The sequence below is a fragment of the Panthera onca genome, chromosome X, assembly GCF_046562875.1.
Source record: "Panthera onca isolate mPanOnc1 chromosome X, mPanOnc1 haplotype 2, whole genome shotgun sequence".
Taxonomy (NCBI): Eukaryota; Metazoa; Chordata; class Mammalia; order Carnivora; family Felidae; genus Panthera; species Panthera onca.
The window spans coordinates 27,842,261-27,865,489 of NC_138357.1; the positions used below are offsets into that span (position 1 = coordinate 27,842,261).

Genomic DNA, 23,229 nt, shown 5'->3' on the forward strand with positions numbered 1-23,229 from the left:
TGGAAATCTGGAAATTCAGTCAGAACAAAGTAGATGTGATGTTTATAAAATATTTCTGTAAATATTAGGCACCAAAACCTGTGATTAGCCTACAAGATGTGTTTACCACCAACTGTATTACAAGGGAAAAAAAGAGATCACATATATTTTATAAATGAAGTTTTCCTTTTTTAAGGGCAAGGAAATTCTGTATACGTAAAACCGTTGTTTTATGTGATGTAGGGGAAGTATATTCTACTAAAAGTGATGAAATAATAGCTTGGAACTTGAGACCTGGTTGAACATTAAAGCCTTAGATTGATGAACTTTTCAGGGCCTTGGTATCTTTTGTGGTAATATGATTACATGATGATGTTTATAGATTGTCTTTAAAGTTCTTCTAAGTTGTAAAATTTGAATTCTTTATTGTTAATCAAAATATTGTTAAAATGACATATCGTAATCATTTTGGAAAATGTTTATGTCGGTTTTGTAAAGTGGTAGCACATTTGTGTTTTTTGTCTTATTTTTTAAATTTAGTGTCATGATACCCTGGTGCAGTTTGGTGGGTTTTTAGCATCTAATCTAAGCACAGAAGATTATATAAAGCGAGTGCCTTCAATTGATGTGCTCTGTAACGAATTTCATACACCCCATGATGCAGCATTTTTCCTGTCTAGGCCAATGTATGCACACCACATTTCGGTAAGTGTAAGTGTCTTTGCTGCCATTCAAGAATGATTCCAAAGTAGTTCTTAACTATAAATATGTTTTAGTTTGAAATAGATACAGATTACATGTCTCTTGGAGACATTTTTTTAAGTTAATTTCTTTTGAGAGAGACAGAGACTGAGTACAAAGGGGGGAGGGGCAGAGAGAGAGGTGAGAGAAAATCCCAAACAGGCTCCACACTGTCAGCACAGAGCCCAGTGCTGGGCTCGATTCTATAAACCATGAGATTATGACCTGAGCCAAATCCAAGAGTCAGATGCTCAACCCAACTGAGCCACTCAGGTGCCCCTTGGAGAGTTATTCTTTTGTTAACGTTCATCTCTGAGAGGTGTATGATGAAAATGCTCCCTCTAAATGTAAGTCTCACTGGTGCTATAATTTTACTGTTACTGTACCCCCAGTTGTCCAGGTTGATGTCATATGGGCCCTTTAGAGCTAACTATAGTGCTCAAACATTAGTGTAGATGAGCGTCACCAATGAAGCATCCTAGAAACTCGTCCTGTGTCCCCAGATTCTAATTTAGTGACTTGCATAGTACCTGGGAATTTGTTTTGTTTTTGTTTTTTAATAAGCACTGGTTGATTCTGATGCAGGAAAATATGGTAATGTCATTCTGCGGAATACTCCCATGGAATACAGAGGGTACTATTTCTTCAGTTGACAATATCCCTGTCAGATAGTTGACTTGCTGTTTGTACTGCCTTGAGAGAAATAAAGAGACTAACAGAAAGACTTAACCACCCCAAACACTCTAAAAACTCTTGTAGTCTGTGCTGTGTAACTTCTCAGAAAGGGACATTCATGGTTCTTGTTTTCTTTCTCTCCCCCCTAAATGAGACAACTAAAAAGAAAAAACGACAAAAGCAAACCAGAGCCTTCCCAAGCAGAGTATCCCACTAGCGACTGTAAGGATGTTGGGGGAAGAGGACACTGCCCTCCCTCCTTTTCTCTCTCTGCCACCTGGACTCTTGCCTGCAAAGCAGTGACCTGGAAGGGGAATGGGCTTTTCCTTTCCCTTCGGACCATGGTCAGCCCTCTGTTTGGAAACCGTGGTACTTCTCCACTCTGACTGGAGCCCCAGTGTATTCTTCATCCTTGCGTAGGCTTGAATTCTGGCCCTTCTGTTTATTTGTTGTTGTCTGTACTGGGTAAGGCTTTTCGCTCCAGATTTTGGGGAAGATCTCTGTCCTTTCTTTTAAACTAGGATCCTTCTTTGTTCCCAGTAGAAACACAGAATTGTGTAGTATAGGTGTGGAGAAAAGACGCTGAGAAATTTGGGGTCTAATTGATCATTTAATCAACCATCAGCTGTTAGTGTTTACATATCAACTGGTGCGGTGTCACACTTCCCTCTAACAACTGTTAATTGATTTAATTATCACTTTCAGCATTATGCAACAATACTGTTGCCATTTCTGCTATCTTCTCTGAAGGAAAAGGGGGACAAGGGGTAGGATTAGGCCTCTTTTTTCCCTTTAGAATCTCTCAATCCAGGAAATTGTATGCTCTTTTTGCATAGTTATGTCTTGTGTTGTCGCCCCATCCCGCAGTAGGTCAGTCTCAGCTATGCACCAGGGGACCTGATTTCTTGAAGGACTGAGGTGGGAGAATTGCTTCATCTCAGGAATTCTGACCTGCCCTGTGCTATACTGAGAAGTGAACACACTAATCAGCGATATTGAACCCTAGCAAACAGGAACACCTGCTTGCCTGAGGTTGGCTGAACTTTTCCAGGTCAGAAAATGGAGCAGGTCATTCCTACCAATAGCTGCCTCTTCTGTAGCCTGTGTAAAATATTATGTCTTTGTCATTTAAGAGATACAAATTCTAAACTGAGAAATGTCATTTCCCCGTCAGGGTTGCAGAAGAAAACAAAGGGCCATATAGAGGTGACAGTACAGCCAAGTCAGGGATAAGTCTGTTACTGACAGACCACATTGGAAAGGGAGTTCTTTGGAAACCTTGGTTGCGCTAGATGGACATCCAGATTTCCCTAGAGGAGCCTTGCGTTTGCTTCTTGGGTGAGGACCTCTCTTGAAGAAACTTCGAGGAGAGGGTGTGAATGTTGGGGGACTGCTGGGTCCCTTCCGTAAATGGACTACCATCGGGCCCTCATGGGAGTGATTTAGCCGACCAAACACTGTTCAGGTTACTGGGCCAACAGGAGCTTTTTGAACAGTCGTTAGAAGTATAGCAATAACTGTGGATATCAGTTCTAGTCATGGATTTAGTGCCCCAAGTGACTTGAGATGTAGAGCTGTTATGCCTCTTTATTTGACTGAAGGTGTAAGCTTGAAGAGGGAGTTATACTGACTTCAGATGAGGAAATCTTCATCCTAGTTAAATATGAAGTACAGCTGTCTTTTCTCATCAAGCCTTTTTTTTTTTTTTTCTTTTTAACTAGATAGGGACTAGGTGGGTGCCTAGCAATAGTAGTGATATTCAGAACCAGACGACTGGGGAGACGGGGGCTGTCATACCACATCATTGCCCCCTCATGCCTATAACTTAATTTTCAGTTTTAATTGTTGAGACCCACCTTGCAACACAGTTATGAAAGAAAGGCTTTCCCCCAGTTCATGTTCTAGATCTTGCCCAAATCAGGTAGCCAAGCTATCTTGTACAGATAGTTTTAGCGCTGATTATCCTACGTTTTGTTAGAACCTCAGCAGATGTCATTCCGCCTCACATAGGTTCATATTAGTCACCATCAACAGGACCTGGCCTCAGAGGTGAAAGACCCTTCCTTATCCTGGCTATTCTCTCGGGTCTATGATGTAATTGGGGCTTCTCTCTCAAAAGTAATGTTCTTTGTAATTTTGTCTCCTGTGTAGTTCTCTAAAATGGGGTAACAGGAGGTAAATCTTCCACCTATAGAATAATTGTAAGATTCTCTGATTGTAATTCTCATAATTGTAAGATGCTGCTTAAGTTACCCTCTGGAACCAAGTACTTGGTATGTCTTCCGTCCGGTTAGCCTGGGGTAGAGAGGCACTCCGGAGGGAAGACAGTGGGACTGTAAGGAGCCGAGCCTCTTACCATCCACAGTCCAGCCCTGGAAGTGGAGCCTTTGATGTCTGACCTTCTGGTTCTGGGTTCCATGTTCAGCACAAACCGTGATGATTTAAATGCTTCTTTATTTAACATAAAGAAGAAGTGAGTTTTAGATCTCCTGTTAGGTTCATCTTCAGGGATGATGCCTCATCCCAACAAAATTTTCATCCTAAAGAGACGGAAGGATAGGAGACAGTAGCAACAACACTTTGTATTCTTCTTCTTATTTTTTTGACCTTTGGTATTATACCCTATGAATTGATATGTAGTTCCTCCCATTGTACTAACAGCTTCTTTTCCTCCTACCATTAAGAGTATGGCCTTCCTCTGACCCTCCTCCAAAATTAGGATAAACCAGTCAGGCCTAAAAAAAGCTGCAGAGCCAGTTCCCACATGCTTTAAACTCTAATCTACCATATCCCTTCATAGAAAGTCTTATTTAGCTTACCAGCAGGGTGACCAGCTCATCCTGGTTTGCTTGGGACTGCCAGTTTTGGCACGGTACTCTTGCATCCTGGGAATCCCCTCGTTCACTGCCAAACCTGAACACTTAGGCACCCTACTTGGCAGTCTTATAGTAACTTTCTCATACCCTTTTTTTTTTTTTTTTTAATTTTTTTTTAACGTTTATTTATTTTTGAGACAGAGAGAGACAGAGCGTGAACAGGGGAGGGGCAGAGAGAGAGGGAGACACAGAATCTGAAACAGGCTCCTGGCTCTGAGCTGTCAGCCCAGAGCCCGACGCGGGGCTCGAACTCACAGACCGTGAGATCATGACCTGAGCCGAAGTCGGACGCTTAACCGACCGAGCCACCCAGGCGCCCCTCTCATACCCTTTCTTAATGTTGATCGAGATTCTTAATTGACAAATTGTAACGGCCAGTAGGGGCTATGTGTAGTGATAAAACATTCTGTGCTGGTTAACTATTACTAGTTCCATTCTGCCTCTTTACTGGTGTTAAGACCATTTACTGGGTTCCCTTGAAGATCTTAAAAGCAGGAATGGAAAACCTACATGTTCAGTCTTTGATATAGTAGTAAGAGAGAGTAGGGTGGGTGATCATGGATGGTGGAGTGGGCACACATACGCTATTTTACTTAACAGGTCAGGTTTAATAAGAATCTGCTGAAAAGCTCCTAGTGAGCACACAAGATTGGAACAGCTTCCAGGGATGATTTATCTTAAAATAAATGTTGGTAAGAAATCAGAATGTTTGGACTGGTCATCTTCTGATTCTTGAGAAGGGAACATAGGTTCTTATACTTTGAAAGTCAATGCTATAAATTGTGTTGTGTTTGTTTCTACATTTTATCTCCAGTCCAAGTATGATGAACTTAAAAAATCAGAAAAAGGAAGTAAACAGCAACATAAAGTTCACAAGTACATTACATCGTGTGAAATGGTGATGGCTCCTGTCCATGAAGCAGTGGTCTCCTTACATGTTTCCAAAGTCTGGGATGACATCAGCCCTCAATTCTATGCCACATTCTGGTCATTGACAATGTATGACCTTGCAGTTCCACATACCAGCTATGAACGGGAAGTCAATAAACTTAAAGTCCAGATGAAAGCAATTGATGACAATCAGGAAATGGTAGGTTTTTGTTCTAGTAGCCCAGGTACAATAATTTCATGGTATTAATTCAACATTACCCATACTTTGTATTAACTCAAGTTCCTTAAAGCTATGATCTTACTGCTATATAATATTTTCTAAGTGAGTTAGTGGTGACCTCTCAGTGGGAGGGGGCAGGGGCTTGGTGAATACATGGAGGTTATGATCACACAAAAGGTATTATGAGTTTGCCTTTTTTTTTTTTTTTTTTTTTTTTTTTTTACCGAAGACTATGTTAGCAACTTAAAATGATCTGTGTGACTCCAATTACAAGAGCAGTAGGAGTTCCCAAAAGGAGAACTCTTTAGCAGAAGGCTTTGTGAAAGAGGTGAGTCTTAAGCTGGGTAGGCTTTGAAGATGGATTAGGTTTGGAAATAGGGAGGCAGATTGGCCACTTGAGAGCTCCAGCAAAGGTGCGAAGTAATTTAAGGTTTAAAGAGACCACTTTTATTCTAGTGAATGGGCTTAGTGATCAATTCGAATGGTTAGGATGGGGCCAGATTATGTAGAGCAGTGGAAGTTAGGAAAGAAGACTAATAAAAAGGAGGGCTGTATTAGATTCCTCAGCAGGGAAGTGATAATGGTAAAAATGGTACTTTGGAAAAAGCACTCTTGACAGTGGTATGAAGGATGCGTTTGTTAGGGCGAAGGGGCTGGTGTTAGGCTGGAGACCAGGTAGGTGGCACTTTGGGCAATTTGTTGTGAAGTACTGAGGGAGTGGGAATGCACGAGACTTTATAAGCATTTGGGATGCTGGAGTGAAGAAGGAAGAGTCAAAGATGACTCCATGCCGCAGACTAGAAGCACCAGTGCTGGAAAGGTAGCCTGTTTTGATGGGAAGACGACAGTTTGGATTTGGTGAATGGTGGTGAATGGTGGTGAAAGCACACTCAGGTGGACTCCTCGATACCCCTGTGAAGTAATGAAGATGAAGTGTCAGCATTTATCTCTTTTTGAATTTTTTAATTCAGAGAGAGGGAGGTAATGTTCCTGTAGTTAGAAAAGTATCTAACTTCTACATTGTAGCCTCCAAATAAAAAGAAAAAGGAGAAGGAGCGTTGTACTGCCCTTCAGGACAAGCTTCTTGAAGAAGAAAAGAAACAGATGGAACATGTACAGCGAGTTCTACAGAGACTGAAACTGGAGAAGGACAACTGGCTTTTAGCAAGTGAGTGGTTGGACTTGTTAAATTCCTGCTCCTGCTAAACTACAAAAGCAAACCTCTATGACTTCAGAGGTGTTGAAGTGTGTTATGTTTGTATTTCAACTCAGCGTTCACTATCCCGTTCTTGGGTGATTCATTAATGCAGAGTCGACCTCACATGTTCGCTGAAGGAACTGATTTAGTTTGCTGGTGAAAGTAATTATAAACTACAATATTGGCAGCTTATCCTTCAACCTTTCTGGATGAAATCATATTTCTGGAGAAATTATAGATAGAAAAATGTCCACAGAGTGAAAATGAAAGTCTTATCCCAGGCATGACCTTTTGGTTACAAACTATAGAGTTTGTGGTTTTTTATAGCATTCTCTACACTAAAATTAATATGTTGTCATGTTTAGTGGCCTTGAGGCACTTGAGGAAGAAGTTTACCACTTAATATATTCTTCCCTTATTTTTAGAATCTACCAAAAATGAGACCATCACAAAATTTCTACAGCTGTGTATATTTCCTCGATGTATTTTTTCAGCAATTGATGCTGTTTACTGTGCTCGTTTTGTTGAATTGGTACATCAACAGAAAACTCCAAATTTTTCCACACTTCTTTGCTATGATCGAGTAAGTTCCTTTTATTGCAACCTTTAAAAAAAAAAAAGTCTCACACAAAGATAGCTAAACATGATAAGCTATAGAGGTATTTATTGTGTGTGTGGTTAAAAGCATGAACTCAAGAGCCAAGTGCCTGAACTTGAATCCTAGCTCTGCTACTTTCTAGCTATATGATCTTTGGCAAGTTTTTTTTAACCTCTCTGTGCCTCAGTTTTCTTACTGTAAAATGGGGTAATAGTACTTGCTTCAGAACATTATTGTGAGGATTAAATGAGTCACTACACACAAGCTTTTTGAATAGTGCCTGACACGTAATAAGCACCCCTAGTTAATCTGTTAACTCATAATATGGGTTTATACGTTTGTCAATAATAGGTAGAACTCTCTTCTTCGTTCTTAACCTTCACCCCCTCAAAAAACAACAAAACGGCTTACACCTTTGCACACACATAAAAGCAGGGATGCTTTTCAGTATGGTCACATTTATGTAATTTTGCATCTGGCTTTTTTCTTAATAAATTACTGCATTTATGGTTTAAAAATGTAACCTGTGTCACAGCATGTCAGCTGCCTTTTTCTAGTTTCTATGAACCTCGCCTCTGCTTACTGTCCCCTTAACCCCAGTAATATCTATGGCTAAGTCTTTGTTGAAGAAGTTATGTTGTAATAATCATTACAGTTTTTTCCTCTGTCATTGTACATCAGCTTTTTAAAATAAAAGTTTGTTGTTGCTGTTGCTTTATGAATGTGCCATTTCCTCACAAAAGCCAAAAATCTTTAAAGGTTTCTGGAATTGTGAATATAAAAGGGGAAGATATATAAACTAACCTGTTTAGTTTATTATGATTTGCTGTAACACGACCGTTTAACATTTTGGACTAATTTTGACATTGATTTGTTTTTATTTTTCAAACATTTTTCCTGTAGGTTTTCTCTGATATAATTTACACAGTTGCAAGCTGTACTGAAAATGAAGCTAGTCGATATGGGCGATTTCTTTGCTGCATGTTAGAGACTGTGACCAGGTGGCACAGTGATCGCGCCACATATGAAAAGGTATGGCTAATAAACACCCTAACATTTTACCCCTGTGTATAACAACCACTCGCAGTAATCTTTAGGTTGTTCAGTTTTGTGAGTTTAAGATTGAGTTGTAAAACAGTTTTTAAAATTTAAGCATAATTCATTCATTATTAAAAAGTGCTGTTTAAAAAAGTCATATCTCGACCTGACATGCCAAATTAATACTATCAAATAAGTTTAACATTTCTGTGAAAACTACCTATCATTCAGATCTTGTTTTTGCATGGAATCATTAAACTAGTCCTCTTAAGTTTTCAGTTCCTGCTATTTTGGGGGCAGAATTTTTCTTTAACAGCCTGTTTTGTTTTTTTTTTTAAAGGAATGTGGAAATTATCCAGGATTCCTTACTATATTACGAGCAACTGGATTTGATGGTGGAAATAAAGCTGATCAATTAGACTATGAAAATTTTCGACATGTTGTGCATAAATGGCATTACAAACTAACCAAGGTAAAAAAAAAATTGTGTTTCTTGAAGGTGGTTTTTTTCTCTTTATACTTAATATTTTCATAATAATAGGTCTTAAAATGTTTGTTGTAGGCATCGGTGCATTGCCTTGAAACAGGCGAATATACTCACATCAGGAATATTTTGATTGTGCTAACAAAAATACTTCCTTGGTACCCAAAAGTTTTGAATCTGGGTCAGGCTTTGGAAAGAAGAGTGCATAAAATCTGCCAAGAAGAAAAAGAGAAGAGGCCAGATCTATATGCATTGGCTATGGGGTAACACAATTATACTTTAATGTGATTTATGAGACTAGATGACAGAAGGATTCTGAAGACTTTAAAATGTTTTACAGTGTTGAAGTTTATCTTCTGCCTTACTTCAGGAGATTATGGGAGATTATGCGATCATGTTCCCACAGGCTGGTGAGAGTTGTCACTTCTGATTATCAGCTTCCGGTCTATACTGGATGATAATTTCAAAAGTCATATATAGTATGTCTTGGTTTGGAGGAAATGTAATTTTATCATCAGTTGATATTTGGATCTTCAATAGTGAAAAAAAGACAGTTTGAGGATCAGTTTACATTTTTATTTTTAAGAAAGCATCTGGGGCTCTCTCTAAAGACCTTCAGGAACTTACTGAAAATTAATATTTTTTATTCTCTGGCACCAAGTAGGGTGAATAATTTGCTAATTTTATTCTTTTAAACTCCATGTTTGTACTTTTTGATTTGTATTTGTATATTTAAACACTTTGTGCGACTTTCAGCTACTCTGGGCAGTTGAAAAGTAGAAAGTCATACATGATACCTGAAAATGAGTTTCATCACAAAGACCCCCCTCCGAGGAATGCAGTTGCCAGTGTACAAAATGGGCCTGGTGGTGGGCCTTCTTCTTCGTCGATAGGAAGTGCATCCAAATCGGACGAAAGCAGTACTGAGGAGACTGGTATGCTTATTTGTAGAAGTTTATAAGTGATACATTTCGTTTGAACAAACTAAGGTGTTTTATATCACGTGACAAGTAAAATGCTGGCTTAGTATTATTTTTTATTCCCTAGGTAGGAGTATGTAACTATCAAGACTATCAAGAAGTAATTAGCCCTTTGTTTCTTTAGAAAGAATGAATTAGAATTCATCTCTAATCATTTTGCTGTGAAATTGTACTTTATTTACAATTAGGGACTTGTCAAATAAAACCTTACCTTTTTTTCAGATAAATCAAGGGAGAGATCTCAGTGTGGTGTGAAAGCTGTTAATAAAGCTTCTAGTGCCACACCAAAAGGGAATTCAAGCAATGGAAACAGTGGCTCTAACAGGTAGGAATGCTGTGCTGTATGTCACAGTTCTGAATTCTTACATGATTAATCTCATTAGCCATGAATGAAAGAGGGTGGTAGTTGAATACTATGAAAGTCATTTATGTTGGACTTTTGAATTTTTTAAGTACCCCTAATTTGATGATGTGCGTAACCATCCTCCATATGTTTTCTATAATGCCAAGACTGACACTGTTTCCCCTGCTGAGTTACGCAGGTGAAGGTAGGTAGTGAAGTTAAAAAAAAAAAAACATTTTAGTATTGGGATGCCTGGGTGGCTCAGTCTGTTAAGGGTCTGACTTCAGCTCAGGTCATGATCTCGTAGTTTGTGAGTTTGAGCCCTGCATCAGGCTCTGTGCTGACAGCTCAGAACCTGGAGCCTGCTTTGGATTCTGTGTCTCTCTCTCTCGCTCTACCTTTCCCCCGCTTGTGCTCTCTCCCTCCCCCCCCCCCCAAATAAATAAACATTAAAAAAAATTAAAAGAAAAACCTTTTAGGATTGAGTACTTGCTATGGGCATTCTGGGTAAGGATAATTAACATAAAAGAAGCCTACACTGATTTAGACCAGGGATCCATCCAGCCAAGTAATCCAGTTCCTGATAGTAGCACCCTTGGTTGGTTTGTGGGATAAGTTTTGGCTAACCTTGTAATCCTCAGAGGTTATGAACATATACAGAAAACGGCCTGCCATCAGTTTAATCATTCTTTTTAATATGCTGTTCATGAATTTGGTCATTTATTATTTATTGGATAAAGAAGTACTTCCTTTTTATTTGTCTTAAAGTCGTTTAGTTTTCAAAGGGCTACTCTTAGTTCTGTTATTTTTGAAGTCCATAGGAAACCCTTCATGGTTTATATAACATGGAGTGTGTTTCTTGACTGTCTTAAAATCTCATGTTTTTATTCTTAAGCAGCAAAGCTGTTAAAGAAAATGACAAAGAAAAAGGGAAAGAGAAAGAAAAAGAGAAAAAAGAAAAGACTCCAGCTACTACTCCAGAGGCCAGGGTACTTGGTAAAGATGGTAAAGAAAAACCGAAGGAAGAGCGGCCAAATAAAGATGAAAAAGCAAGAGAGACGAAGGAAAGAACACCTAAGTCTGACAAAGAGAAAGAAAAATTCAAGAAGGAAGAAAAAGCTAAAGATGAGAAATTCAAAACCACTGTCCCCAGCATAGAATCAAAATCGACTCAAGAAAAGGAAAGAGAGAAGGAGCCATCCAGAGAAAGAGATATAGCAAAGGAAATGAAATCAAAGGAAAATGCTAAAGGAGGAGAAAAAACACCAGTTTCTGGGTCCTTGAAGTCACCTGTTCCCCGATCAGATGTTGCAGAGCCTGAAAGGGGCAAGTTTGCCTTTCTTTACATTTGTTTACTTTTGGTTCTTGTTAATGTGTAATAGTTGGTTCTTGTTTTCTTGTTCTGGCAAGTTATCTAGGGACCTTACTCGGGGGAACTAATACTTGATGACCTTAAAAGTTGGTGATTTTTCTTAAGTGGTTGGAAAAAAAGTAGAAATCTTACTGTGACCATTTTTCTTTTTGTGCTAACAGAACAAAAACGCCGCAAAATTGATACCCACCCTTCTCCATCGCATTCCTCAACAGTAAAGGTTAGTATAGCCTGAGGAAGGCAGCGTCCATGTTAGGCTCACCTGGTTGGAATACGTGTCCTGACTTCCTTCAAGTCTTGTGCCAAGTATTCACTGGAGCCACTGGAGGTTTTATATTGCATTAGAAAATGAATTTTTTACATATTGGTGGACTGATATTTTTTCCTATTGAGTATTTTTATTATAAAAATATTAAAACTTCAAGGACCTAGCACTAATTTTGTAGTGTTTCAAAGTGCAAGAGAAATTTTACCCAGAAGTGCCTCACTGCTTTAAGCAGTCATTTTTGGAGCGCAATGGTAGCTACAAGCAAATGAATCTTTTCGGCAGAATGAAGCCTATTTTTCAGCATAAATATTGAAGAATATATAGCAGTGAAGACTTCCTGGATGATACAGGATAAACAAGATACCTCTGAATTCATCAAGCTTCTTGATGAGCATCATACCGATGTGTGCCTTCTAAGAAGGAGTCTTGAAAGGAGTTCCATTTTAAAGTCTCCTTGGTGATCAGTTCTCCTGTAGTTGTGTATATTCAGTGAGCATGCAGCTTCTGTTGTATCTTCCCTTGGAGGTTTGTTTATACCCATTGGGTTCCCAACAAGTTGAACCTTGCGTTACGATAAAAGCAGATGTGGCATCCAATCCTACCACCCAGCAAAGAGAAACCCCAGGCATTCAACTGCAGCACAAAATCGTGGGTGTAGCCTTCTTGAAGACTCAGGGTAGCCATTCCTTGCTCCATATTTAATTTTAATTCTAAAGTCATCTAATTTCATGGAATCTTTGAATTTGCAGTACGTTGAACTTTTAAAACTGTAAGTTAACTAATTCTTCGTCAAGAGCACTGTGGTGGAATACCGTAATTGATTTCTTTCTTTCTTTCTTTCCTTTCTTTCTGTCTTTCCTTCTTTCTTTCCTCCTTTTCTTTTCTCCTTTCTTTTATTCTTTCCTTTTCTTTTCTCCTTGCTTTTATTCTTTCCTTTCTTTCTTTCCTTCTTTCTTTCTCTCTCTCTTTTTTCTTAAGTGCTTTTTTTGTGGGAGGCATGAGATTCACCACCAGAGGCACTTTGCAAAAAAGTGATTACTCTTTTAGACGATACATGTTGTTTTCTTGTTAATATAATGCCACTGAGTTTTTTGGGCTAGGTTTAAAAATGCTTGTATTTATAGTAGAGTCATAAGTAAAGTAAAATTTGAAACCTCCCAAGTAAAGAAAAACTATGAAAACGTAAGATAACGTTCTTCCACAGTGACCTCCACTATTTTAGACTTTCTATGGAGGGAAAAAAAATGTTTTGTTTTCTTAAGCCTCTTAACTTAACATTACCTATAGCTTAAGTACAGTGTTATGAAAAATGTGGCATTGACATTTATTTTTAAATTATGAGCAGATAAAGATTTTTATTTGTTATTACATTGAGTACATATAATTTAGTTATTTTTTTAACATTACAGTTCCATTACATGGTTTTGCTTTTGTTTTTTATTGTTGATATTCATATTATAATTGACATCATGAGATTTATCCTCACAAGAAGTAGCTGGTTTATTTCCAGGTTACAGCCATACTTCCCAAAGTTCCTCTGGGTTCTGAGAACTATGCCAGCTCACCTGTCATCTCCATTCATTTTCTACAGGACAGTCTCATCGAACTCAAGGAGTCTTCAGCAAAGGTTTGAGTCTTTTAAAATCATCATGCCTAAGTAAAACAAAAAAAATTCTTTACTTCATTTATTTAGTAGATACCTTCACCCTAGTAAATTCAGTAAGCTAGTAGAATAACCTTTAAAAATAACTACCACAAACTGAAACAATGGATGACAACGGTCCTTTTTAATGAGATTGTTACCAAATGCGCGTAATGTGGCAACACTTCCATAATATCTCTCTGCTTGCTGTGTTATGCATTCTTTTATGTTTCAAGATCTGGAAATAACGTTTAAGGTTTGGGGAAGGGGTTGTTGGTTTGTTTTGGGGAGTAGGCTTACTTAATTTCTCAAAACAAATCTGTCAGGTTGTTTTCTGACGTTTTAGGACAACCCAAAAGGCCAGAAGAGAAATTTGATGCATTCATGTAACTGTTCTAAAAACTGAGCCCATTCCAATCCATAAAATTCTATATTGCCTCTGCCGAGCTACCCTTTTGGTAGTTGTAGCGTAATATCAAGAAATACGGTTAATGTAAACTAATCATTCTCTTGGAGGGGAATACTCAACTTGATGGTTGTGTGTAATTACATGTCAGTATTAATTCTTGCCTATTACTCTACTTTCTTGAGTATTCTTCTACTAAAAATAATGTGTAGTTTGTGTATCTTACTGCAGAGTTCATTTCATTATTGTAGTTGAATTGTCCATTGTTCATGTTATTTTGTCTACTTATTATAATATTTGTACCCTCTTTCACTTTGATTTTCCACTTTGCCTCCTCTTATACCTGCTAAGTATTATTTCTTACTGGTGGACCAACACAAAACGAAATTTTGAAACAAAGCCAGTTGACATTATTAACTGCTTTTAGATATATACCTTTATAATGAAATGTCTGTGGATATGGGGCAAATAAGCACACATTTTTTAATAGTTTAGGTTAGCCAGTGTGCCTTTGTGCTGAAACTGTAGCATTGTTTTTAGAGTATACTGTATCAATAAAAAGAGTATTAGCTGTACTGTGAATGCTTGCTTTTAAGGTAAAACTTTTTATTGGCTAAATTGTATTGCAATATAGTTGGTTTTCATAACCAGTTTGGGATTGTGTATATCAGTCTTAACCATCAGTGCCTTGGTGTCGGCTATTTTAAATTCATTGGTTAACAGTGTTACCTTGTGAGTATTTATTTCCTGAAACATACTTTAAAGCAGTTTGAAACCTGCTGTGATAGTTAACTGGATTTTCTAATCAACGATGAAAATGATGGTTCCTTACATTTGCAGAAGCCTTTTGAAAATAAAACATGTGAGATAAACATGTTATCTCATTTCATGTTCATAGCAGTGCTGTGAGGTAGATAGAACAGGAGGGTAGTGTCTTTTTGACAAATAAGAGACTAAAAAAGTTCTTGATCCTTTCCCAGTGGCGTGTAACTTGTTAGTCATACCAGAACTTGGACTAAAATTAAGATGATCTTCAAGTATTCCTACTACAATGAAAAAATGACAAAAAAAAAAAAATGTATGGTCCCTTGATTCTTAGCACCCGTTTCAACAGTAGTTGAAAGGAGTTCCTAATTCTGTTAATGTGTTTGCCTTGTTTTTAAAATTATACTACTACAAATCAATCTCCCTATCCCCCTTCAGAAAAAGATAGTGATTTTCTGGGTATTTAAAATTCAGTAGTTATTCCACATTCAACCAAAAATTTTTGAAAATGGCATCTGAATGCACTTAAAATCAGGTGACTCATACCACTTTTCAGATCCTTAGTGTTTGGTATGGTAACTTGGTGATGTGATTAGGTGTTCAATAAATATTTGAAATGAACTCTTACGCTTTTGGACTTTGGTAAAGCATTCAAAGGTTAACTGGTCTGCACAGTAGTTGATGTTGCATTTTTCTTATATGTCTAGGAAGGTACAGTAGCATATGAATGTCTTAGAAAAACAACTTTACCGGACTTTGATCTCTAAAATTGACCATCTATATAAACTCACCGTTTCTGGGTAGCTTTTCCTTTTTCAAGGATTTGAGCAACGTGTGTCTCTTTCTTTCGTGTTGTCACCCGTACATATAAAATTGTTTCTGTGTGTTAGTTTAATTTTTTAGTTATGCTTTGTCCCTGGGATCCTCTTTTTTTTTTTTTTTTTTTAAGTTACTTTCTATTTTTGCTTTCTAATCCATGGTAAAAGTAATACATGGATTTGACTTTTCAGGTGGATTAAAGGGAGAAAAATCTAGCTTAATATCCAAATCTTTTCTGTCTGTTTACCTTCCACCCCCAATTTCCAATTGGCATACTTCCAGTTTGGTCACTTGTGTTTTCACCTAGCAATCCTAGCAGCTGTATTTGATGAAGAAAGTGTGAAAAGCAGCATCCTCCTTTACCCAAGCTTCTCTATAATTTAGGAGGGCAGCAGTAACCATCCTCAAAACAGAATTCAGGTTTTAATTTTGTTCATCTTAAAGCAAGGATTTATAATCAAATGGAAGCCTAGAAGTGAGGCCATCTTTATATACGGTAGCCTTAATAAAGTCAGTGTGGCAGTGTTAACAGATTGTGAAAATCAGTCCTATTGTTTTTTGGACCCATTGATCCCAATGTCAAGAATAAAAGCAAATCAAAAGCACAGTCCAACAGCGCTATCTGCAGATCAATTTAACAAATCATTAATTTTGTTTGGCAAACAAGTATTGAGTACTTGGTGTGTACAAGGCATTAGGAAGTATGTAAAAGTGAAAAAGACACATTAATGAGCTCCCCTACCATACTGGAAACTGTGTCATGGGCAAAAATAAGTGACATGAAATTAATAGGGAATACTTGTCACAAAAAACGTTGATACAGAATAATCAAGAGATCACCACCAAGTGAGTTGCAGAGTTGAGGGATGATTGAAGTGCTGATGGCTTTTGAGCTATCTGTGAAGGTTAGTAGGATTTTAAGAGATTAAGATCAAAGTGAGCAGCCATTGTGGTCAAGAGAACCGCTGGGATGGACAGGGAGTTAGGGAGTCACTGGTAGCCACAGCATAGAGTGTATTGAGTTTGCCCATAGCAGGATATAATTGTGCAGAGATTGCGAAGAGCTTGGAAATACCTGAGCTGAGGAGTATGCATTTTATTCCACAGGCAATGAGAGACTGCCTGTTGTTGTGGAAAAGAGAATATTGTGATCAGAACTATTCTTAGAAGGGTAGGAAGAAGGAATAGGGTTAGGTGTGTTCCTAAACTAAGAATGTATTGGTTTTTCAGTTCCCTGCAATACAGAATTCAAGTTAGGCACAATTAAAAACTTTATTCCTTTGGAGGGGGTGTGTGTGTGCGTGGGTGTGCTTGTGTGTACTTATTTGTAATCACACTCCCCCCCCCCCCCCCCCCGCTTTTTTTTACTTTTATCAGGAGAATGAATACTTCCCTTAGAGAAATCTTTGAGTATTGCAGGAATATATTATTTCTTTTGTCTTACCAGTTTCATACGTAATATTAACTTAAGATATGAATAAACCTCACAATTAGAAAATCTTGAAGTGTTGCTTAGGGCATTAACCCAGCAAGAGCACCTTTCGGACAAGCACTTTTATGACTGTTTTTCATTCTCTTACTCTTTGTTATTAATAAACATTTTGTCTATTTCAGTTGATCATCAACTTTTAAACACTGACATTTTAAAGAATCTACTTCTGCATTCCTATGGCAGTATTTCTGACCAACTGAATTGAAAATATTTGGTGGTGTTAAATAAGTGTTTCTTTAATTTTCAAATGGATGGTTGTCTTTTTTTCATGTATTCCTTTGAATACCAAAAGATTTCCTCATGTAAAACTATTTGACTTTTGACTCACTATTCTTTTCATTCCTAAGGTATATCTAGGATTGCGTAGTTATTGTAATGAGTTATATTTTGTACACTGCTGCCTAAGACTTGTAATGTCTTAAATTGAACATAAGCTTATAGCACAGTTAAAAATGCTGTAAGGATAGGAATCTGATTACTTAATGTTTTCTAGATTTCCATATTCACTAGGTTATACTAGTAAATTATACGAGATTTCCATATTTACAACTTGCATAAGTTATTAAGATTATCTCTTAATTATTTAGGTAGTGTAGTTTTGATCTTTGGCTGTTTATTGCCTGTGGGCCTTTTTGGCAGAGAAAGAATTCATCGTTTTTCAGTCTTGGGAGTTGTTTTATCATCCTCAGCTGGCCAAATGGTTTTCTGAGCCATTAGAACCAGTAAGACAAATTTCCCAGTCAGTTGTGATTATTTGGTAGAAATTGGAGTGCTTTAAGAAGTAGGGAGTATGCAGCCTTTACATTTATAAAAATAATTTAGGGTAGTGTTTACATGGTATATGTAGAGGCAGAAAAGACTTATTAGTAAAGTCCTGGCTAGGTTTTTATACTTCTGCTTGCTGTCATCGGTTGCCTCCTAAGTGGATGGCAAAACTGTTTAAAATTTCCATGATTGTGTGGAGGTTTGTATTTTTTTCTTAACAGTAGAGAAAGCCCAGACACTTTCACATACGGACTTCTGTAGAGGTAGTGGTTATAGATCTTCACAACAGAGCTATAAAAGGAACTGTCGCTTGTAGATTTACTAATGAGTCTCAGTTAAGGCAGGAATGAACTGATTGAGTTTAAATGAATAATTTTGTAAGGCCAAGAATTGAAGTCTTTGCATAATTTGTGCCATGTTCTTTTATTTCACCTCTTGTAATCCAGACAGCTGACCAGTTTTGACTTTGGGTCTAACTACCAGTTGTCTTTCATTAAATAAACAGTCAAGCAGGTTATGCCGATACTGGAAAACTAATAATCTTTAGTAATATTGCCTTAATTTAACAGCTCTACCTTAATCATACTCCTCCACCACTGTCCAAGAGTAAGGAGAGAGAAATGGACAAGAAAGATTTGGACAAGTCGAGGGAAAGATCCAGAGAAAGAGAGAAAAAAGATGAAAAGGACAGGAAAGAACGGAAAAGGGTTTGTAATTTTTTAAAAACTAGTTTGGAAAGCCGTTATATCCTGTATGGTGGTGTGTTTGTTGTCTTTTTTGAAGTACTAGTTTCTTGCCTGGCAGACTGTTAATTTAGTGTTTAAACTGATATTTTCACCCTAAAGTGTGTTTGAATCTTCTACGGTAATACGGATCTTCAGCCTAATAATCCCTGCCAGCTCTGCCTGTCTCTCATGTCATTTTGCCAAGTGTGGGACACTATTGGCAATATTCTCCGGCTCTAGTTAGCTGTGCCCTTGTGTAAAAGTAATATTTTAAAACAAAAACATAACCTCTTGATCAATGTAGTTCACACTTCTTGGTTCTAGGATCATTCAAACAATGACCGTGAAGTGCCACCGGACTTAGCCAAGAGGCGAAAAGAGGAAAATGGAACAAGTAGGTAGATTTATTAATACGTTTGAAGCAATCATCAAACTGAATTGGAAAAGGCTTTCATGATTCTCTTTTGTAATTTTAGTGGGGGTTTCAAAACACAAAAGTGAAAGTCCATGTGAGTCTCCTTATCCAAATGAGAAAGACAAGGAAAAAAATAAGTCAAAATCTTCAGGCAAAGAAAAAGGCGGCGATTCGTTTAAATCTGAAAAGATGGATAAAATCTCCTCCGGTGGCAAAAAGGTAAATTGGGAAAACAAAGGGACAGAACGCTTTTTCTTAAAAGTTTGACTCTCTGAATATTAGCACATACGGAGTTTTTTGGTAATCTGATAATCTCTTGTTAATTATTTGAGGGTGGGAAGAGGAGGCATTGGGGGAGGGCAGTTTATCTGGCAAATTCGAGCCAGTACGGTCCCAAACAAATTACTGGGAGAGTAGAATTAGTTTATCAGTGAAGTTTCCTTTTCCTTCATTCCACTCCCACCTACTTCTGTTCATTGACTTTTAGCTTTTCCTTTTTGTTTTCTTTCCCCCCCACTCCACCAACAGTGATTTTAGTTTCTTTACATTCATGAGGTTAAAATACGGTCACATGTATTCTCCCTGATGATTAACACTCTCATAAAGTCTTTATTAATTGTGATTTTTAAACATTTTTGTAACATTTTCTCCTAATAGACTTAATGTGTATGCAACTTGTATTTGATTTTCAAACTAAGTATAGTGTGCATTCTCTTAGATACTCATGGATGATATTCAGAATACATTTTCTGCATCTGCCATAAAGTAGGCAAGTCATTATTAAGGTGTAAAGTGTTTCGAAAGCATTATTATGGTATATATAGTCATAGTTCTTTTTTATCTTTTGTTTAATATTTTTTTAAAGTTTGCTTATTTTGAGAGAGAGCGTGCACGTGCGCGCAACTGGGGAGGGGCGGGGTGGGGGTGGGGGAGAGAATCCCAAGCAGGCTCTGCACGGGCAGCACAGAGCCTGATGGAGGGCTCAAACTCACAAACTGTGAGATCTTGACCTGAGCCGAAGTTGGACGCTTAAACCGACTGAGCCACCCAGGTGCCCCTGTAGTCATAGTTCTTAAAAGCAGTTTTGGAAAATTATAAGGTGATTGTTTTAAAGTCTCTATATGCTTTAAAAGTGAGGCTTCTCCTTTTAAATAAGTATTTTTTTAATTGAGGTAAAATTCACATAACATAAAAATAATCATTTTAAAATGTACAATTCAATGGTATTGAGTATATTTACGGTATTATGCAATCAGTGTAGCCAGTTCCAAAATGTGTTTATCACTCCAAAGAGAAACTCCATGCCCATTGAGCAGTCATTCCCAATTTCCCTCTCCTTTTAGCACCTGCCAACTACCAATCTGCTTTCTGTCTCTATGGGCTCACCAGTTTGGGATATTTCATATAAATGGAATTGTATAATAATGTGCCCTTTTGTGTCTGACCTGTTTCACTTAGCACAATATTTTTGAGATTCTTCCATGGCGTAGCATGTACCGGTGCTTCATTTCTTTTTATGGCTAAATAATATTCCACTGTACGAATATACCACATTTGTTCATCCATTTGTCAGTCGATGGACTTTTTTGTTGTTCCCTTTGGCTGTTGTGAATAGTGCTGCTATGAATGTGTGCTGCTCTGAAGTGTTTGTCTGAAGACCTGTTTTCAGGTCTCTTGTCTGTATACCCAGGAGTGGAATTTCTGGGTTTTATGGTAATGCCATGTTTAACGTTTTGAGGAACTGACAAACCATTTTCCACAGTGGCTGGACAGTTTATGTTCCTGCCAGCAATGTACGAGGGTGCCAATTTCTCTACGTCATTGCCAAGACTTGTTATTTTCTGTTTTTTTAATTTTTCTTTTTAATTACATTTTTTAAAAATATTCTAGCCATCCTAGTGGGTGTGAAGTGGTATCTCATCATGGTTTTGATTTCACATTTTCTTAATGACGAATGATATTGAGCGTCTTTTCATGTGCTTGTTGGCCATTCATATACCTTCTTTGGAGAAATCTCTTCAGATGCTGTGGCCACTTTTAAATTGGATTGTCTTTTTGTTGCTCAGTTGTAAGACTTCTTTATATAGTCTGGACACTAGACCCTTATGAGCTGTATGGTTTGCAAAAATATTTCCTCCCGTTTCTGTACTTTGTATTTCACTTTCTTGATAGTGTTCTTTGATGCATGAAAGTTTTTATTTTTGATAAAGTCCAATTTTTTTCTATTGTTGCTTGTGCTTTTGGCATCATTAAATAAGTTTTTGAAGAAAAATATGTGACTGGTGGGTGATAAAAAGGGATTTTGAGCTGATTTTTATATTTGGTTTTCGCTTCCCCAACTAATTCCACCATTCCTTATAGGAGTCCAGGCATGATAAAGAAAAGATAGAAAAGAAAGAGAAACGGGACAGTTCAGGAGGAAAGGAAGAGAAGAAACAATATCCTTTTCATCTTATTGGCATATTTAATCAGTGTAACGGAAAGCTTTGATACTGGTCATGTTTAGAATTGTACCCTTGTAGTATGCAGTCTGAATAAAGTTGAAGGGCTTAACTAGCCTTTTAGTAGTCTCTTCAGTTAACCCTCTCAAGTATATGAAATGTGGAAGGGGGAGACTTGATATGTTTTCTTTTTAACTTCTGTGGTGACTGAGGTTGTTTTACGCCACCAAGATTCTCTCTGGCTGTATTGCCACCAAGAGGAAGAAAGGGAACAGAGAGTCCTTTGGGCTGGGGCGTGGGGAATAGAAGGGCAAGATGATGAAGCAGATGAGCAGGGCTGGTAGAGGTTGAGGCTACCAGGCTAGTCAGAGGCGAGTAGAACCGCGAGCTGAAGGATTGATTGCACTAAAAGTTGAGACACCATTCCTTTCTTGTTTTGTTTTTTCAAAGTTGTTTTCCCTTAATTTGTCATCTACTCATAAGTCCTCGGACAAGCACAGATAATGAAGACTTTCAATCAAGGTGAGTGTTCTCTCACCTCCTTTCGTTTAAAGGGAGAGATATAAAATGAGGTCTGATCATGCTGAGGAAACTAGATACGTTTTGCAGGCTACAACTAGAAGTTTGCACCTAACTGTAATGACCAGGTCTTTGGGTATAGATGTAAAATAAGATTCACAGTTATTTTTAAACTGTTTTCATCTTAAGCTTGCTGATTAGCCACACTGTTTTTTTTCTTAGCACCAAGATATATTTAAGAACATCTGGCTTTCTCTTCAGCACTCATTCCCGTCTTCTCTGGATAATTATTTACCTTTTTTAAGTACGTATAGCCTTGTAGGTGGTGCTGGCATCTGCACTTTACAGGTGAAGAAATGGAGACTCTGAGAGGTTAAGCTGGAGAGGCTGACAGAGATACGCGCTGGCAGAGCCAATATTCAGAGCCTAGGTTTCCTTGCCCTTTAGTGTTCTGTTTTCCTTTTTGCCTTTTCATGCGTACGTGTTATCCAGAAATTTCTAAGTTTCTGTGCCTCATTTTCTACCACAACCCATGTTTTTGCAAGGCCAGAAAATACCGTCTGTGCTTTTAGTTCTGGAATTTAAAATATGCAACTTTGTTTTCAAGGTAACTATGCCTTATATGAGATTTAAAAAGTGTTTAACCATCTTAAATAAATGGTATGTGGACAGTAGTTCACTCTGTCTTAGTGAAAAGAGTGTTCAGAACCTAATACAGTCTTTTTTGAGCACTCGGATCATCTGAATAGCTGTTGTTCGGTGATGCCTTAGGATTATTGGGATACGTAGGCTGCTTTGCCCTCTACGTTTAATGGCTTGAGATGACTGTATTTGAAGGTCTTGACTTTGTGGTAGCTCCTTTTCTTGCTTCCCTATTAGCTGTCACTTCCTAATGTATGCTTGCTATCTAGACCCTCCCCCTAACATTTGCTGCTGCTTTTATGAAACCAGAGAGAGAACCAAGGCTGTTCACAGTTAAATTAAGAGTCAGAAATGTAGGAAAGCCCGTTCTGTATTAGGGTATGAGTTTTAGGGAATGGGTTTTGTCCTATTTATTTTGGCCGCAGGGTGGGGACTTGAGTTTGCCAGATTGGTAATGTCCTGATGGGTGGTGTGCCTTTCCAGCTTTGTTATTGTCTGCTTGTTATCTATGTAGTAGAATGGGGTAAATGAGAGTTAGGAGAGAACGTTGAGAATTTAATAGACTTTCTTTAAAATCTTTAGAAAGATTGCCCATTCCTCAGTTCAAGTCATCCTCTCCCCCAACAACTAGCTGTTTTCCCTAGTGAACTATAAACTCTTAATCTTTCTTCTTTTTTTACTCTTCACTTTACTCTTTCTTTTGACGTTTTGCTTTTTAAAAAACTTTTTTTTTCATGTTTATTTTTGAGAGAGAGTGCGAGTGGGGGAGGGGCAGAGAGAGAGAGGTAGACAGAGAATCGGAAGCGGGCTCCAGGCTCAGAGCTGTAAGCACAGAGCCTGACATAGGGCTCGAACCCATGAACTGCGAGATCATGACCTGAGCCGAAGTCAGACGCTCAACCGACTGAGCCACCCAGGCGCCCCTTGCTTTTTAA

General features: G+C 37.9%; 1 protein-coding gene across 14 annotated transcripts in view; it reads left to right on the forward strand.

The window, feature by feature from the left end:
- The window catches only part of THOC2 (THO complex subunit 2), a 113,462-nt gene that overhangs the window by 82,356 nt on the left and 7,877 nt on the right, over positions 1 to 23,229 (forward strand). For 5 of the 14 annotated variants that reach the window (XM_081794257.1, XM_081794258.1, XM_081794256.1 and 2 more), the window contains 17 exons: positions 520 to 684; positions 5,086 to 5,361; positions 6,409 to 6,550; positions 7,006 to 7,163; positions 8,082 to 8,210; positions 8,557 to 8,688; positions 8,779 to 8,963; positions 9,457 to 9,635; positions 9,903 to 10,005; positions 10,919 to 11,349; positions 11,557 to 11,615; positions 13,159 to 13,290; positions 18,122 to 18,259; positions 18,602 to 18,671; positions 18,754 to 18,911; positions 21,054 to 21,130; positions 21,610 to 21,655. In XM_081794257.1, the coding sequence (XP_081650383.1) occupies positions 520 to 684; positions 5,086 to 5,361; positions 6,409 to 6,550; positions 7,006 to 7,163; positions 8,082 to 8,210; positions 8,557 to 8,688; positions 8,779 to 8,963; positions 9,457 to 9,635; positions 9,903 to 10,005; positions 10,919 to 11,349; positions 11,557 to 11,615; positions 13,159 to 13,290; positions 18,122 to 18,259; positions 18,602 to 18,671; positions 18,754 to 18,911; positions 21,054 to 21,130; positions 21,610 to 21,637 (2,562 nt within the window). In that variant the 3' untranslated portion in view covers positions 21,638 to 21,655. Of the gene's footprint in view, positions 1 to 519; positions 685 to 5,085; positions 5,362 to 6,408; positions 6,551 to 7,005; positions 7,164 to 8,081; positions 8,211 to 8,556; positions 8,689 to 8,778; positions 8,964 to 9,456; positions 9,636 to 9,902; positions 10,006 to 10,918; positions 11,350 to 11,556; positions 11,616 to 13,158; positions 13,291 to 18,121; positions 18,260 to 18,601; positions 18,672 to 18,753; positions 18,912 to 21,053; positions 21,585 to 21,609; positions 21,656 to 23,229 lie in introns of those variants that run through there. The other 9 variants (XM_081794261.1, XM_081794262.1, XM_081794260.1 and 6 more) reach the window with 6 other exon arrangements.